The following is an 18,117-nucleotide window of genomic DNA, read 5'->3' as shown; positions in this document are numbered from 1 at the left end:
ATTTTCAAATGTTAGTTTTTTTCCTGGAGGATTAACAATAAGCAAACAAAAGCTAAACTGTTGATACAAGTATCTGAAACTTACTTGACTAGATTTGTAAGAACTGTTACAATCTTTGATATACTCTTGGTGTAAAACCTGTTAGTTCCTGTACCAGGTGCCTCCCGACCTGACTCCCACAGCAAATGTTTTTGGTGCTAACTTTTGGAATTTTCACTATGATAGGCAGATAACATTCCAGAAAGGACATGCAGGGCGTGGAAGAAGTCTTTTCCAGGAACCTGTTCCACTGTGAGGAAGTTAAGTGGTGTATCATAGTTCTAAGAGAGAGTAAAACTAACCTCCTTCTCTTCTCTCTGTTTTGTTTGTTTTTTTGCTGTTAAGCTCCCCGTGTAAAATAAAACAATTAAGTCTACTAAATTTTTGTGAGATTATTTATTCCAAGTTTGAGATCATCAGCAGTGTTGACTGGACACAGTCTAAGAATTGTGACCTTAGAAAAAAATTCCACAGTTGAACTCTGGGTTTCTAGTCACCACCTTCCCTTCTCTTCCCCTCGTGCACCGTTGGTAGGATTCCTTGAGTATGCTTTTTACTAGTAAAATAACTGTTAATTCTTGCCTGTAGTGAATAGTACTTTCCCCAAAGGTTTATACAGTCTATGCATTTGAAGTAAAAAAAGAAATAACCAAAGCATATGAATTGAGTCTTTTGTTTTTTTTCCTCAGGCCAGGCATCTAGCCTAGTTGTTGGTGAAAAGGACCTGATTCCACTGGTGCCTGAGGAGGCACCTGCCTCTGAAACAGACATCAACCTGGAGGTATCATTTGCAGAGCAAGCAGTCAATCAGAAAGAGAGTTCCAAGGAGAAGACCCTGAGAAGCAAAGGCGATGATGCCCTGTTACCTGTACGTAGCACATTATTGAGATGTCACTAAACATCAGAATGTATTTTTCATCAGCTTTCTATTGTGAAAAGTTCAAACACTTAGAAAAGTTGAAAGAATAGCATAGCAAACACCCCTACAGCTTTCATGTAGATCCATTCAACAGTTAACATTATACAACATTTACTTTGTCTCTTTCTACATCCATCTGTTTGTGTATATGTTGCACTATCAAATATACACTCACTTCTTTTTTTTTTTTTCTTTAAGCTTAACAAGGCATACAAAACAAAACACAGCTCTAATGCTTAAGAAATTGAATATTTGTCAGGGAGCGTGTATAGCTCAGCAGTAGAGTGAGGTCCCGAGTTCAATCCCCAGTACCTCCATTAAAAAATACATATATTAAAAAAAAGAAAGTGAACATGAAAACAATAATTACACTTGTATATGGTCATATTAAAATTTTCCCAATTGCCACAGAATTGTCCTTTATAGTTCCTCTCTTCCTCACTCCAGCTGGGATTCAAGCAAGGGTCATGTGTTGCATTTGATGTCATATCTTTTTGGTTTCTTGAATCTAGATCAGGTCTTCTGATTTTTCTTTAATATTTTGAGGGGTCTAAATCAAATTTCTGGTTTTGTCTGTTCTTGATGACTGGATCCAAGTTAAACCTGTTTAGCCAAACTACTGCCTAGATGGTTCTGCCTCCCATAGCATCATCAGAAGAGGGGCCTGACTTCAGATGGTCCTTTGGTTGAGGATGGATGTTTGACCACTTGGTTAAGATGTTCACCAGCTCTCCCCATTGTACAGACACCTTTTCCCCTTGCAGCTAATACTAATTTGTGATCCTTAAGACTGAGTGAATACCCCGTTGTCACTAACAACCATTCACCCACTGGTTTCACCATGCATTTATAATCTTTAGCTGAAACAGTAATGAAACTAGTGTTTGCGAAGTGGTGATTTCTCTCATTCTCTTATTCCTTTTGTAATGATTGACTGGTGATCTGTAGTAATTGCTTTCCTCCCCTTTTCTCTTTTTGTTTTTGAATATCACTCTAGACTGATGACTCCTTTTTCATTGTGTTTTATGAATCTTTGTTTTTTCTTTGACGTTTAAATTTACCCAAATTTGACAAAAGGTGTCCTTCAAGCCGTGCCATTTTAACATGGCCCCATTCTTTTGCTTCTTTGCTTTCTAGTACAAGATATTCCAGGTTCACCTTGTACTTTTTCCTCCCAGACTAGAAAGAATCTATTTCTTCAAAGAGCCCTTGTTTTTTCAGTAGCAGATTGTATTTGGAGACCAAGCTCTGTGTACTGAGTGTTCTCATTGCTACTAAATGTCTTATATTTTTTAAAGTTACATTTACTTATTTTGTAGAATTTCACACACATGGAAGTTAAAAAGCATAGTGTAATGAGCCCCCAATACTCATCACCTAGCTCCCAACGTTCATTAACTCAGGGCTAGTCCTGACCTGTGCATGCCCCCAACTAGTTCCCCACTGTGTTATTTTGAAATACATCTCTGAATTCTGTTTTGTCATCTATAAATATTTCAGTATATATTTCTGAAAGATAGTTTTTTAAAACACATACCTATAGTACTATTATTGTATCTAAAAAATGCTAACAATTCTTCATTTCAAATATCTGATCAGTGTTCAAATTTCAAATTGTATCACAAGTTTCATGATTTTTTTTTACAGTTTGAATCCAAATAAAGTTCATGCATTGCAGTTAGTTGATAATGCCTTTTAAGACTCTTTTAATCCCGCCCTCCTGCCCTCCCTCCCTCCCTTCTTCTGTCTCCGTGTCTCTCCGTGTGGGTCTCTTTCTCTGCCTCTCTCCCTTCCCTCTCTCCCTTCCTTCATTACTCTTCATTTTTCCCCTATCCTTTCTTCCCTCTGTTCCTTTTTCCCTGCTCCAAAATTTGTTTGTTGAAGGAACCTGGTTATTAAAGTTTCTAATTCTGTCCCTGTGTTCTTCTGTTCCTTGTAAATTGATTACCTCTGGATGTATCAGATTCAGGCTCATTTTTTTGGTCAAGACTACTTCATACGTGATCAGGTATCAAGAGTCACTGAACATCTGGTTGTCTTTCTCTTTCATGAAACTAGCAGCTGCTGCTGATCACTGCTTGAACCCATACACTTACGAAGGGTGACAAAATGATGTTCTAAGTTCTTTTTTTTCATTTATTAATTTAAATACTTCTTTTAAGAAAAACTGTCTCAAATGGGTTACCTTTTCCTTTTATTTACTGGTTTTCCTTTTTTTTTGGTTCCCTAGCATCTTTCACTTGTGAACAATTAGCATTGTTTTATTTTCTTGTAAAAATAGTATCTTAACTCATGGATTTAGACATCTAAATGAGAAAATTTCTCATATGTTTCTGGTATATTTTCTGCTCCATATCTAGAATTGTCTATCTCTGCAAGAAACCCTGATTCTGTTTGGTAGAAATATACTTCTGTGACTGTGTTCAGGACACTAGGAGTGTTCCTTTCTCTGGGGTGGCCATTGCTTTAAGCCTTTTCAGAGGACAGAAGTACATGTATCTTCTTTCTTCCATGCTGAGAATAGTGGTTCTCAGGATACAGCAGATAATATAATCAGAATATCACATAATTACTTGTTTGTTTTATCCTCCATTAATGCACAGCATTCTCAGAATAAAAATACTAACACTGCTGTCAACAATATGATTACTTGAAAATAATTTAAACTTGTTTTTCTTTTCTTCCGTTGTTTGTATCCTTGGGGTGGATCCCAAAAGGACTGCCATAATCCAGTTACTCTGTTTTAGGTTGTTTAGGATGGTTATTCTCCATATAGGTAAGTCACCAACTGCATACCTGGTTAGGTTCATTAGTTTCACTTTGTAGTCAATGTTTAGGGATTGCTTTTTTGAAATTTAATTTTATTTTAGAAGCATGTGTATTATTTACATGGCCAAAAGTCAAAGTGAAAAACAAGATATATTAAAAGTCTCACTTTTATCCTTGAGCCGTCACCCTCTTCTCTCCTTCCCCCTTCCAGGTAAATTTACTGTGCAGGTAAATTTCTTCTGATTTTAACTTTATGGTTTATCCTTCCATTCTTAGAAGAGTGGAAGTCCACTATCCACACTTTTCTCCACCTTGGTTTTTTTTTTGGTGGGGTACTTATTGGTATGTTCTGGAGATTACTTCATAATAATATAGAGAAGTATTTCTTGTTCTTTTTTATTTATACTCTGTACCCCATTGTGAAGATGTATCACAGTTTATTCAACCAGCTACCTGATGGTGGACATCTAGGTTATTTCCAGGCTTTACCATATATTTTTAAAAATCCATTTTAATCCTAGTAGGAAAAATAAAGGAGTATGTATCATATGGCTTCAAGAGATGATCCAGGTCCCAGACCATCCTTAGCAAAACTATCTTTTAAAAGTGATTGTCTTCTATATCTCAACAGATGGGAGGGGGTTTAAGTGAAGTATAGGAGAGTCTAATTAAACAAGACACAGTGGGCTTTTAAGTTGCTAATTCAAACAGTGGAATAAAATAAAAACTCATCTCTGCTTCAGAGACTTAAAAACAAAACTTCCTCTCTCATTTTTTCTCTGCCTAACAGACTAAATTTTGCTCACCTACCTTCTTGATTTTATTCATGTTGTGCTGCCCCAAGCTTACAATGACCTTCCCATGACTGCCCCTCTGTTGTTCCATGTTTACTAAGGAAGCCTTAACTAACCCTTTAGGGTCTATTTCAGTTCTAACTTTACTGTTAGGTCTTTCCTGATTGTGAACTTACATTAGATAAAATTTAGAAAATTATTTTTAAAACTGTTAAGATGCCATGCTTTTGATAATTACTGTCAAATTATAGTATCCTTGTATTTATTTATGCATATATGTATCGGTTTATGTATACAATCATTTATTTGTTTGTATATCTTCTAGAAGGCATGGGCATACTTGTTAGCTTTCCACAAGTCCTCAGCATGGTTGGTGAAATGAATATTTATATTCATTACTCTGAGGCAGGAGTCTAAGCAGATAAAACCTTAAATTCTATTTCTACTTCATGCTCTCCCACTTCTGTAAATGAACGGGAGGCTCTATGTAATGCGTGGTTCCCCATTGACCTCATTTTATATTCACTTCCTTTTTCTTACGGCATCCAGCAGTCTTTATTAATTCTTTACACTCTCTCACAGCAGACTCAAATGTCTCCTCTTAAATTTGGAGATCAGGTTTTATAACCTTCAATGGGTGTTAGTTTGAAAATTAGGTACTAATTGTGTTTTGTGTACCCACGATATCTTAGAAAGTATGCTCTGTAGATATTTCATTCACTTATCAATGATCTGTATGAGGCAGATATTACAATTCCTGTTTTTCATACACAGAGACAGGTTAGAGAGATTGCATGGCATGCTAAGGCTTGGCTTTAGTGACTAAGCTTTTGAAGCAGGAGTTTTTTCTGGAAGATCCTGTTGACCCTCCTTGATGTGCCCTAGGGGTATGTGTTCATTTCATTTAGGTGTGAGGTTAAGTGTCCTTGTCCTTGGATTGGAGCTACTAACAACTTATTTAGGATAGCTTGGGATATTATGTAAATGAAATTCTGGTTTGTTGAGTCCATCATATACGATAAAAATTTAATAGCACTCCTTCATCTTACGTTGGGAGACTTAAAACATTAAGGATTTATTCAGGAATTTTTAAGATCATAGCTTTGAAGTGATAACTATGGTGTAAAGTCTATATTCTAGATGCATGCCTGTATTTTAGTTCTTAGGTCTTTATTCAGTGTCTTTTGGATTCTTACTGAATTATGTTTAATTCAAGTAAATTCATGTTTTATAGTAATTTTGGTTGGAAACAAAGCTCTGCGCATACTGAAGGCCAAAAACTTGCATGGAGGCCCAAGTTGGGAGTTTGCTAGAGAATAGAACACCTCTGGAGGAAGGAAGCAGAGGGACAGTAAAAGAAATGGTGGTTCAGTATACAGTGAGGAGACTGAAAACCTAAGACAGACCCACGTCTGGACACCATACAGAACTAGGTGTGTAGGGTCATGATCCTGAATTGTCAAGAAAAGCTTAAATTATGGTTATTGCTCCCCATGTAAAAAGATAAGGAAATTTTAAGAAGTGTAAATTTGAAAGTTTCCTAAAATCTCATTTATCTAGAAAGGTATCCATTCTCTAGAATGACAGTGAATGAAACACCATAATAAAATCACATTTTACACATAGAAAAGTCTTAGGTAAGAGATGAATGTCCTAGCAGATGATAAGAAGCCATCTGTGGAAACTGACCAGTAGGAATAGATTCTCTTGCTTTCTGAGCTGACGTTAGAGTGACTTGATGCGTGAAAAAGTCAAGTCCATCATTACTGACAAAGTTTCTGATGGGCCCCTCCTATTCCAAGGCCTACAAAAGAGGGGTGCAGCCTGGGAGAATTACCTGATTAATTTATGGTAACCACATGGGAACCAGTGACCTTACATTTTTTGAAAATTTTTCTCTCTCCTTTTTCAAAAGCACATTTTTCAAAAGGTAAAGAGCTTTTCTTTTGCTGAAACTGCACTGCCTTCTCTTAGCCAATGAACTGAACCATCCAGGCTATTAACTAAACAAAAATGACATGAAACTTCATAAATATTTAAAGCCACTGCTATGAATTAAACATTGGGATAAAGAACTAACTCCTTTCATTAAGCACAATGTTAGATAAATAAATAAATAAATAAAGCTCATGACAGATTGCAAGGTAATTCAAATGTTTGAACTAATAATATTTCAGGTTTCTTTAAACATTTACCTTGGGTAATACTTTAAATAATTTTATTACATGTGTTTGACTTATTAGACTAAAAGCAACTGATTTTAGTGAAACATTTAGGACTTTTTTTTTTTTTTAATAAATGGTTGGTAAATAGAATTGGTTCAGCCCTTCAGAACATAAAGCAATTAACAGAACTCTGGGGCCAGGCATGAAGAAAATACAGAGAGTTTTGTGTGATTTAAAAGTGAAGCTCAGTACAAATCATGGGAAATTGAGGGAGCATCAGGCCAGTGACCCTGAGTCTCACTGAGCTTGATTCTGTACTTTGCTCCCAGGGGCAGGGGGGTCTTCATTTCACTGAATACAGTGGAACGGAACACCTGCAGTGTGTCACGGCTCTGGTACAGTAGGGAGATGGGGATGATTAAGACATGGTTCCTGTCCTTGAGGAGTTCACAGTCCCCCATCATTACTGATCAGACATCCCTCCCTGTCTGCTGCGGTGGACAGGGAAAATGGAGCAGGACAGAATGGTTACTGAGTTTAGGATTTAGAAGATCCGAATTTGCATTCTTATGTCCCTGGCTGGGTACCATATTTAGCCTCTTAGTGAGCCTCAGTTTCCCCACCTAGCATATGCTGTAATCATTCTTATCCTATCAGGACCTTTGTGGAATAGAATGAGAAATCATTTATCAAATATGAGTATTATCGTTTTTGCCTTACCTTGCAGTAATATTTAAGAGAAAATAAAAGCCATGATACCTGACTCCATGTTTTCAACCCCTGTGCAACTGTACCATTAACACTGGAAGTTATGCTGGAAATTCACTTAGGTAGTGTATTGGTGATATCTATTGCTATTCTTTTAATGTTCTATAGGGGAAAATGTATTAAAAGTTAAGAGAGACCTCCTTTCTCTTATAGTGGACTCTGTTGAGACTTTATCAGGTTCTAAAGAAGATTCTATACTTGGTTCTGTGGAGAAGTATCTAAGATTCTCAGAGTTGGCTTTGCTTGAAGAGAATTAGCTGCTCAATTGCCAAAAGTTGTAGGTTTTAGGAAACGCTCTAGAACAGTGAGTCTCAAACATTTTGGTCTTATAATGTGCTTAGGCTTTTAAAAATAATGGAGGACCTCAAAAAGCGTTTGTCTTATCCGTCAGGGAAGATGCTGGGGTTGAGGAAAGTAACTACCACAGCTTCCAGTGCTTGATGAAGCCTCAGGCACGTAGCCTTCTGGCCAAGAATCTGATTTCATGTTGGAGCATTTGTTGCCTCCTCGGGTGTTGCTGCTCTCTGTACGCAACAACCAAGAATTCAGGCGTACGCAGATTTCCACAGAAATTATGATTCCATGAAAGATTTTGAGGAGATGAAGAGGGCTGGTACAAAGTGATTTTGGAATGTAAAGAGTTTCTTTGGATTGCGTTCCCTGGAAGGCTTGTCACTGATCTGTGTTCCTGAGCTGTGAAACATGAATAAGTAGATGAAGGAATAGTTTCTCTTGATAAATAATTAAAAATACTGTGTGTATCTGGGAAGCTTTTGTTTATGTCAGTTATATGTGTGGATATTTACCCTATTAGCAATTAAAATTGAGAAATTTTAAGAATACTTTTTAATCCATTTAAAATATAGTATTATAGTTGACATAAATAACATTTTATGAAAAATAGCCATATTTTCTAGAACAAATTATTAAGACATATGCCATGGTTTTACATTTTAGCAGCTCTCTAATGGTCTGGCTTTGGAAGACGTCAGCTGTATTCTAGTATCTACTTCTGCAGTGTCTGTTGGCAACACCATGTCTTGTACCTCTGGGAAACTCCATTGTACATCATAAGAGAATGAGAGTGAAAAAGGCAAATAATGCCCCAGCATTAATTATTAAAATAGTGTTGGTCTCTTAGACTCCTTGAAAGAGTATTATTTGGTGCCTCTCTGCCTCCCTGGACCACACTTTAAGAACTCCTGCTTTAGGACATGTCTTTTGCAATAGTTTCTAGACCATGAAGTGTTAATGCTATGGTGCAAAACTGAGCAAAGTAAAGGGAATAAAAGAGAATCAATTCAATACCCTTGGCCATTAAATTAAATTAGGAAATCAAGAGCAAACCCCAAAGTCATAACCTTAATAATAAGATTTTTATCAAACTCTTAGAGAATGATTATTGTTTTAGTAATTGGTACATACAGTGGAACTATAATTTGTATTAAATATGTTAGAGAAATTCGTGTTTTTATTTTGTTTTTCTTAGTTTCACACATATTCAATATGAAGAGGCTGAATAGGTAGTAGATAACATTTGAGAAAGGCACAAGACAATAAAGACACCACTTATTTGCCTGTGATAGAAGTGTATCTAAGCCTCAGTTAATTTATTCCGTAGTGGAAGTAATAATAGTAGCAACCACATAGAAGTGCTTGGGAAATACCAGGCATTTAAACCTCATAGCAGCCCTTTGAATTAGGGGAATTCTCCCTTCCCCTCCCCCTCTCCGCCTTCGTATTCTCCTCTCCTTCCCCCGCCTCTCCCCACTGCCTCCTATTTTACTACCAGAATCCCACACAGCTAGTCAGTAGTTAGATGACTGGTAGGCATTGTGTCTCTGAAGTCCATGTTGAGTCTCCCCTCTGCCCTCCGCAGTGCAATACAGTCCTTCTGTACCTGTCTTATTTGCATTTTTGTGACAATATTATATATGCCATATATACAATATTATACATACAATGTCATGTATTACATGTATATGGCAATTAATAATAACGTAGGTCCAGGGTCCCTGGCACAGTCTGAGCACTCACTGGTGGCCACTCCTCTTCTTTCTCATCTCTTCTTCACCTTCCCTCCCTCTTCCTCCTCCTCATGGTTTGTCTTGCCTTCTCTTCCTTCTTGGTTCTCTAAGGTCTGTTAATTCGAGTTTTTTTTTTTTTTACTGATTTTGTCCTCTTGGCCACTGGTATTCATATTCTTGGCACATGGCCTGGTTCCCTTGTCTGTCAGACTTTTATTGATTTCCTACAGGTTTGCAACCAGCATTAAGATAGGATTGCTCTTCGTTCCAACTGGAGAGATCCTGCTACAGCTTTCATTGTCAGTCCTCTTGAGTGTAACTTCTTTCTGTAGTTACAATTTTGTCTTCTTTCATTAAAAAAGGGGTTAACTACTGTAAACCTTTACTATATTAATGGTATTTATTTTAGAGTTTCAGATTGCCAAAAGACAAAACAGGCACCACCAGGATTGGTGACCTGGCACCCCAGGACATGAAGAAAGTTTGCCATTTAGCCCTAATTGAGCTGACTGCCCTCTACGATGTATTGGGTATTGAACTGAAACAACAAAAAGCTGTGAAAATCAAAACAAAAGGTAATTTTGAAATGAAAAGTGGTTGAATTTACTCCTAAAGTAGTAAGAATGAGCTTGGCTTTTTAGAAATATTCTTGTAGGGGTGGGAAACATCTACAAAATAAACCAACACTTGAATACATCCACAGTTCAGACTCTAAAACATTCCTTGCAAAATTTTTGTGACTTGATGAGAATGCACTGCCTCCTAGATTATAAAAAATAAAGGGATAATCAAATGTTTAATTACCATAGAAGGAAATTAGAAGGAAATTCTGAGTCAAGGTTTCTTAACTCAAATGGGCTCTCCTTTGAAAACTACGTTTAAAAATAACATTTGGTACATATACTTATTTCCAAAATTGGATCTTGAAAAATAACTTTAAGATGGTTGTTCCTGATCAATTACTTTTGCTTATTTATTTGATGGCAAATACATAGGGCAGTTAGTAGTCTGTCCCTTTGTTCATTTACGTTAACTATTTTGCAAAAAAATATTCTCCCCTATATTAAGAAACTAGTGCAGTTGTGGCACAGAATGTCACTGAATTGTGCTTCTTATGGGTTTGTGTGGTTTTTTCCTTTGTTAGCAGCTTGCTTTACCCATTACATAAATAGACTTTATTTTTTATAACATGGTAGAGAACAGACACCTCCTTAGTTTTTGTTTTTCCAAAATTTTATTGGCCTGGAAATCCAGATAATTTTCTGTTGACAAAGCTTTACTGTTTAGGAATCTCTAACATCTCCTTTAACTTTAAAGGCATCTCTTAAAGAGAAACCAAGAATGAGGATTACTGAGTTGCTATGGTAACGTTAGCAAAGACAAGTGTTCACCTGATTTAAGTTTTAGAGGCAATTTCTCTGTAGGATTGAAGTGTACCTTCCCTTCAGGTCCTTTCCCCCATGCTGGGCCCCAGAAGACCTCATTCTGTGTTCAGTTCCTTTGAGTGAGTGTTTTAGCTTAAGGCTTGGGATGGTGAATTTCTGAGTCAAACATTTCTTCTGGTTTTCCACAGTCCATTGTGAATAATGAAGATTCAGATGCTTTTTCAGAAGCTCATCACAAAGTCTTCTCCAAATACTAAATATAAATATAATTTAAATAGCTGTGACTCAGTGCTCAAGACTTTCAAAGTGGCTTAAAGAGGTCTTTTAATTTTATGTTTTAGAATTGCCTCCTATCAGAGAGAGAAATATTAAGCCGTTCTCATTAAGAATATCACTATTAATATAACAGATTTTCTTTTCATCTTTTTTATATGTTTGTATCTTATTTATCTTACATTATAAACTAGGCTTTTGACATTCTTGAAGATTGCTTTTTTCCCCCCTAATTCCTAAACTACAAGTTATTTACTGGGTTATTGGCATTTGCTTGAATGTCATCTCTGTTGACATGGCAGTTTTCATGTCTGTTTTTATATCACAAGATAATCACCTTTTCCATGTTCACGAATGATTTCTATCTATTTTTTTTTTGCACTCATAGGATTATAATATAGTTTCCAATTGATATGCTCTTTTATACTTTGATTTTTCTATTCAGGAAACAAATTTATTTCAAAAGCTCATAATTTTTTATTTCATGGTGATGCTTTCAGTGTTATTACTTGTAACTGTGATTACATGGCATCATTTTCCTGTCTTATATTATCTGGCTTTGTATAATTGAGATTCAGTTCTGTAATACATAGGAGTGGGAACTGCTTATAAATTTCTAGGGAATGACGATGTGTGTTACACTTCTGTGCTTACTGTTCACTCGGTAATGGGCGTGGGGTAGGAGGTGCTGGGTAGAAGCGATGCTCATCCTAGACTGAAGGTGTATGATTTTAATTTAGAAAAATTATAACTTATTACCTGTTGTTTCTTCTGGAGTTATTTTCAAATATATAAAACTACACATTTAAATCCACAAAGACCAAGCATTTGCTGTATTTTCTCAAGAAAAACTTCTATAGAATAAGATCATAATGTTGGCTGATTTCTCAAAAAGCAGATGTTTATATTTTACTGTATTGTAGAATGTCGACTATCAATTAAGTATGGAAGAGATGAGTGATATTTGTTTTAAGCCAGAAGCTTTAGTGTGATTACATGTAATGAATGATCTGCAGATTCTGCCTACTCCCACAGCACTGTTTCTCTTATGTACCAGTTTATACTTTTCTAATTATTTTGGTGATTGTTTATAATCGTTTGTCAGGTTCTTTCCTTGCTAGATTGCGCTATAAGGCAGGGCCAGAATCCTCCAGCTGGGTTGTGTATCCCTAATGGCTCGACAGCGTCACTCACTTAGGTGCTCGGCAAATACTTGTCTGATTGAATGACAAGATCAGGAATCTGTTGCCTTAACATTTTTGCATTAATATTTTATAGGTTGATGAAAGTGAAGACATTTTACCTTTTTTTTTTTTTTTTTTTTTTGTGGCAGATTCTGGCCTGTTTTGTGTTCCATTGACAGTACTGTTAGAACAAGATCAGAAGAAAGTCCCAGGAACTCGAATACCCTTGATATTTCAAAAAGTAAGTAGGCCTGAATGGGTCAGCATAGAGAGAACATACTTGAGCTAACGGTGGGTTTTGTTTTCTTTTTTGTTTGTTTTGCACTCATAGGATTATAATATAGTTTTCCAATTGATACGCTCTTTTATACTTTGATTTTTCTATTCAGGAAACAAATTTATTTCAAAAGCTCATAATTTTTTATTTCATGGTGATGCTTTCAGTGTTATTACTTGTAACTGTGATTACATGGCATCATTTTCCTGTCTTATATTATCTGGCTTTGTATAATTGAGATCTCAGTTCTATAATACATAGGAGTGGGAACTGCTTATAAATTTCCAGGGAATTGAATCCTCATGAATATTTCATGCCTGTATGTATTTCCCAGGCTTTCCTATTTACAGTGACGATGTCCAATTAATTTACTAGTGCCTACTTCCAAAGTAGTCAAAGAAATCATAAAGTAGAATTAGAAAATGATTGCTAAACTATGAAGTCACTCATACAGTCAACACTCAATTATTCATAAGGGGATTATCTATGACAATATAAAAATTTCAGTCTAAACTTCAAGCTATCATTATTCAGGAACACAGATCACATTTGATAAAAGACAGAGAATGCCCATGAGGAAGGTGGGTCAGATCAGTTATGGGCTACTCAACATGTAGGTTGTTGCAACAGCCCAGGGATTTCACAGTTTTTGGAAGTTCTGGGGTGGCAAGAGTGGCAGTTGGGACTTTCACAGTTGTTTGGTTCAACAAGTTCATCAACACTACTCAGATTCAGTCTGCTTGGCGCTAATTCTTCTGTTATTCCCAGTCTTTTACCATCTTACCTACGAAGCTCCGATTCCTTCATTCCTCATATTCACTCATTACATCCAAACCTGTGTCTCAGTGTTTCTCCTGATGGACTTTGTTCTACACAGACTGCCTGCAGAACCTGGATGTGTGTGCATAGCTGTCAGCGGTCTCTGTGATTAAGAGAGATGCTGACAAATGTAGCCATATATTCAGGTTCTTTCAATGGTGGTGAAAGGTGTGATTTACTCTACACAGGTGGACAAAGCAGGGATCTCAGTAGGATCCTTTCCCTGGGTTCTCCAAGAGAAACAGAACCAGTAGGAGATTTTATCTAATGTTTATACCTGTGTCTATATATCTATATATTGGTATACATATATAGAGAGATTTACTTTAAGGAATTGATGACTTATGCAGTTGTGGGGCCTGGCAAGTCTGAATTATAAAGAGCAGACCAGCAGGCTGGAAACACGGGCAAGAGTTAATGTTTCAGAGTCGAGTCCAAAGTCTGCAGGCTGGAAACTCTGGAAGGGTTTCTATGTTGCAGTCTTGAGACAGAATTGTTTCTTCTTTGGGGAACCTCAGTCTTTACTCTTACAGCCTTCAACTGACTGGATGAAGCCTACTCAAATTTTAGAAAGTAATTTCTTTACTCAGAGTCTACTGATTAAATGTAAGTCACATCTAAAAATATCTTCATAGCAACATCTAGACTGGTGTTTGACCAAACAACTGGGCACTGTAGCCCAACCAAGTTGACACATCATGTTCACCATCACACCAGCAAGCAGTAAGTTCTGGTATCCACAAAAGTCAGTGTTGCCTCCTGGTCAGGCCCAGGATTGCATCCTGCCTCTTGTCATCTTCTCTTGAAATTGTTTTCGTTATTTATTTAATTAATTATCTTACATTTTTGGTCTCTTTCACATTCCGGAGACTCAGACTGCCCACCAGTTTGAAGTCATTGGACAAGAGTCTTAAAGTTTTTTGGTTCATATAAAAAAAGAAAGGGAGTGTAAACAGTTTTCTATTAGATAATGCTCATCTGTTTGCATCCCCTCTGAATTATAAGTAAAAAGTCACAGTGATCTATCATGATATTTTTTGATTTATCAGCTGACAATTATGCATTCCTTCAATTTTGTAGAAAGGAAAGAATTGGAACCCACTGATTTACAAAAAATTTTATTACCAGTCTTTCGAGGATTATTTTCTCTCAGTTATTGAGAAATATACCCCAAAAAGACTTGAATAAAGCTTATCTAATTTCTGTAAATTGTGTCTGTTTTTTTTCCCTCCCACTTAGAGGCACATTGTTTAAACCACATTCTCAGAAAGGGTTGGAGAAATAGAAATATTCTTAATTTTTATCCATGGCAAAATTCTCCAAATTAGCAAATCTTGTTTTCACTGTCAGACTAATCAAATAAAAAATACTTTGTGTCAAAAATGTCTGACTTCATATTTAATCCATTAATTCACAAATTCATATGTATGTAGTATCTATTTTGGGAAAGGCTATGAACTTCACTGATAAATTATTATATAATGTATCTTGTAAGATAAATTACTAAAAGCAGCATGATTAGAATATATAGATCATTATAGTTTTTCTCCATTTTTTTAAAGGTTTACTTACTAATTTTGTTTGTTTATTTTTAATGGAGGTACTGGGGATTGAACCCAGGACCTTGTGCATGCTGAGCATGCCCTCTACACTGACCTATACCCTCCCTCCCCATTCTCCATTTTTAAGTTTTGAAAATAAAAGGAAAGTTGTTAAGTATTATTTTACATTTTAATAATGCAATATAACGTGGTAGCTAAAAATATTTTCAAAGTGAGAAATATAAGAAAACACATGGCATTCTTTCAGACAATATATACACATACATCTATTGAATACTAGTATTCAGCACTAGAGAATAATAAAAAGAATTCAAATATAAGAATCCAGACATCACTCTCATACAGTTATTTAGAAATCATCCATTTTTTTCCTGTGTATTTAATGAAAGCAAAATTCATATGCTGCTAAAAACTAATTTGGTCCAGCTACTAGCATACAGTTTTATTTTTTGTTAATAGAACATTTTAAACGTTTTATAAGATGAAATAAAACAAAAATTGCTTGTACATGAATAAACGTTGCATGGTATTATTTGATAAATTTGGTTTTGAATATTTTATTGAATAATGCTCATCTAGTCTAAAGTCTAATCTAAAATAATTCACATAAAGATTTTTCCTGTGGGTTTTTTTTTTTTAATCCAGGGTAACTTGAAAAATGTCTTGGAAAACATCCCAGATGAATTTTTTAAAATCATGTACTGCTTTGGTCAAAGATGCTTCTCTTTTCAGTTAATAGTAAATCCTTGAGAAAATTCTGAGACTACTCTTTTTTTATTCTTACCTGACTCCCTCAAGATCAGTGCGTTCTTCGGCTATAGTACAGGGACAGAAGGGGTGAGGTCATTAAAGAAAAACTGCCCTCTCTTCCAGTGTCTACATTCTACAATATATCTGATTTCAGAACATCTAGATAAAGGTCAAAAGACTTCATTTATGACGCCTTGCATTGCTCCTAACACTTTGCTAAGAAGGGGAAAATAGTAAGCTTTATGTTGTTTACAGAGCTTTGGTAAATCATTAAAGGAGGTTTCCTTGAAAAAAAATTAAAATTTTTTACGTTCTTTTGGTACTCTGGAAGATTTTGTGCCTTAGGGTCTGCAGAGAGTATTATAGTAAGTTTGGGGCTGAGTAAAGAGTAGGTCTGTCTTTTAGAAAGCTATTGTGAAAAGGGGAGGGTGGGTGTTAGGAAGGAAAATCTATGTGATGCTAGCAAGTGCCTTGTATTTAAACTGAGGACAAAGAAACTGATTTCCTTAAAATAGCAGAGTACCTCCTAAAAACCCTTTGTGTACTGCCCAGGGAATGCATATGCCAACTGGAGGTCTCTGCCAAGAACTAACCACTTATATTTTCCTAGCTTCCAACATTGTCATTGTAATTTCTCCATTTGCCTATTCTTGTGGGTTTCTGCCTTATTAAAAAAAACAAAAAACCAACTTTGTTATTTTAATGGGGTTCTGAAGATAGAGAGAACTGTATGTATTCATTGGGCATTGGGTAGCCCAGTTTAGCCTAGTTTAGACCCCCTATACAAGAACTTTTTTTTGTTTAATTAAGTTTACCACCAAAAGCTTAAAAGACTAAAAATGACTATTTGCAACCAGTTTTTATTTCTTCATATCATAAATAATTCTTTCTTTGAATAAACTAAAAATGAGATATAAATATGCAAATACTTAGAATTTCATAAGATTTGTTTGATTGAAGAATGTATGTTTCTGGGAAACCAGAAGAAATGCATGATCTTAGTTGCTTTGAAATAATGAACATGGGTCAGTCTCTGTTTGGAGTATCTCAGCTGTTGTGTGAAACTACACACTTGTGTTACAAAGGAGAATAAAACTCGACATTTTTCTAAATGATGACAAGTTTTGGGACATGTCAGTTTCAAGGATGATAGTGGTAGTGAAGGAGCATTCAAAACTTCATGAAATCCACTTTACATGTCACTGTAATCAACTTTCATGTATTTATATATGAAACATGTTAAATTTGGAATTGTACCTGTTGAGAATACCAAAATCAGAGTATTCTGTTTACACACAGCTGATTTCTCGAATTGAAGAAGGAGGTTTGGAAACTGAAGGCCTCTTAAGAATACCCGGAGCTGCCGTTAGAATCAAGGTAATTACTTGGTTCTACTCATGTAAAACTTTACTGTTTAATTATACTTTTGCATTTTTAAAGCTAACTTGTCCTCCCCACCCCTTCTTCCCATTTTAGTAGACAAAATAGAACAAAAAACCTTCTAACATTAAACATTCAGTTTATAGTTAGTTTTTCTAGTCTCTTTTGATTTGTGTAGGTTTTGATTTTTTTTCCAAAATCACTGTATTACCTGTGATAATACTGTGATAAATTAAGAGGGAAATGATTTTAATCTCTCTTCTGGGCAAACGTAAAATAGGAACAAAAGTAAACAAGCAAAAGACAAGAGTAGTTAAAAAAGGCAGGATGATAAACTCCGCCAGGTGAACAGAGTAGAAGACTTGACATCAGTCCCCAGACATTATTAGTTTTAGTAAGCTGGCAAAATGAGACTCTGTCTCAACCACCCTGTTGACTGTCACAGTTCCTTGGCTCCCTGGATCCAAGAGTAGCCTGAGTTTTGCAACCAGTTTTTTATTTCTTCATATCATAAAAAATTCTTTCTTTGAATAAAAAATAAAAGAGGCCAGGGAATTCCCAGACTTCCCAGTCGAAGCCCCCTCTTTCCTCCCCCCCTGCCTTCTCTTCTCTCAAGATGCCATTTCCTTCCCACTGTCCTAGAATGCTGTGTATCTTCCTCCTTTCTCTGCTCCCCAGCTCCTGCTCTGGGCAAGAAAGTAAATGAATGCATGGTAAAGTACAATTACCCCCCGACGATGGCATGGCTCGTATACGTTCCCCCCGGATTTGTATTTTACAGGGACTTCATACTTGGATTGGTAGCTCTATCTAGAAACTTTATCAAGGGAAAATGTTTGGTTAGCAGTTATGAACAATATCCATCACCCTATCCTCCAGATTCAGCTCTGGCTCTGAATAGATAGTTAGATAGGTCACTGCCCACATCCGATATTTTGTCTTCCTGAATCTGTAAATCTAAGAAAAAATAGGATAGAGGGAAGAGGTAATCCTCTGTTCATTTCCT

General features: G+C 36.0%; 1 protein-coding gene across 3 annotated transcripts in view; it reads left to right on the top strand.

Annotated features, from left to right (window-relative positions):
• ARHGAP18 (Rho GTPase activating protein 18) overlaps nt 1-18,117 on the top strand; it is a 163,336-nt gene that overhangs the window by 117,605 nt on the left and 27,614 nt on the right. For all 3 annotated transcript variants that reach the window (XM_014555858.2, XM_032484895.1, XM_032484894.1), the window contains exons 5-8: nt 729-907; nt 9,891-10,056; nt 12,473-12,564; nt 17,031-17,108. In XM_014555858.2, the coding sequence (XP_014411344.1) occupies nt 729-907; nt 9,891-10,056; nt 12,473-12,564; nt 17,031-17,108 (515 nt within the window). The remainder of the gene's footprint in view (nt 1-728; nt 908-9,890; nt 10,057-12,472; nt 12,565-17,030; nt 17,109-18,117) is intronic.

Source organism: Camelus ferus, chromosome 8 (assembly GCF_009834535.1).
Source record: "Camelus ferus isolate YT-003-E chromosome 8, BCGSAC_Cfer_1.0, whole genome shotgun sequence".
Classification (NCBI taxonomy): Eukaryota; Metazoa; Chordata; class Mammalia; order Artiodactyla; family Camelidae; genus Camelus; species Camelus ferus.
Note: the sequence above shows the minus strand (reverse complement) of the source record. Positions and strands in the feature narration are given on the sequence as shown.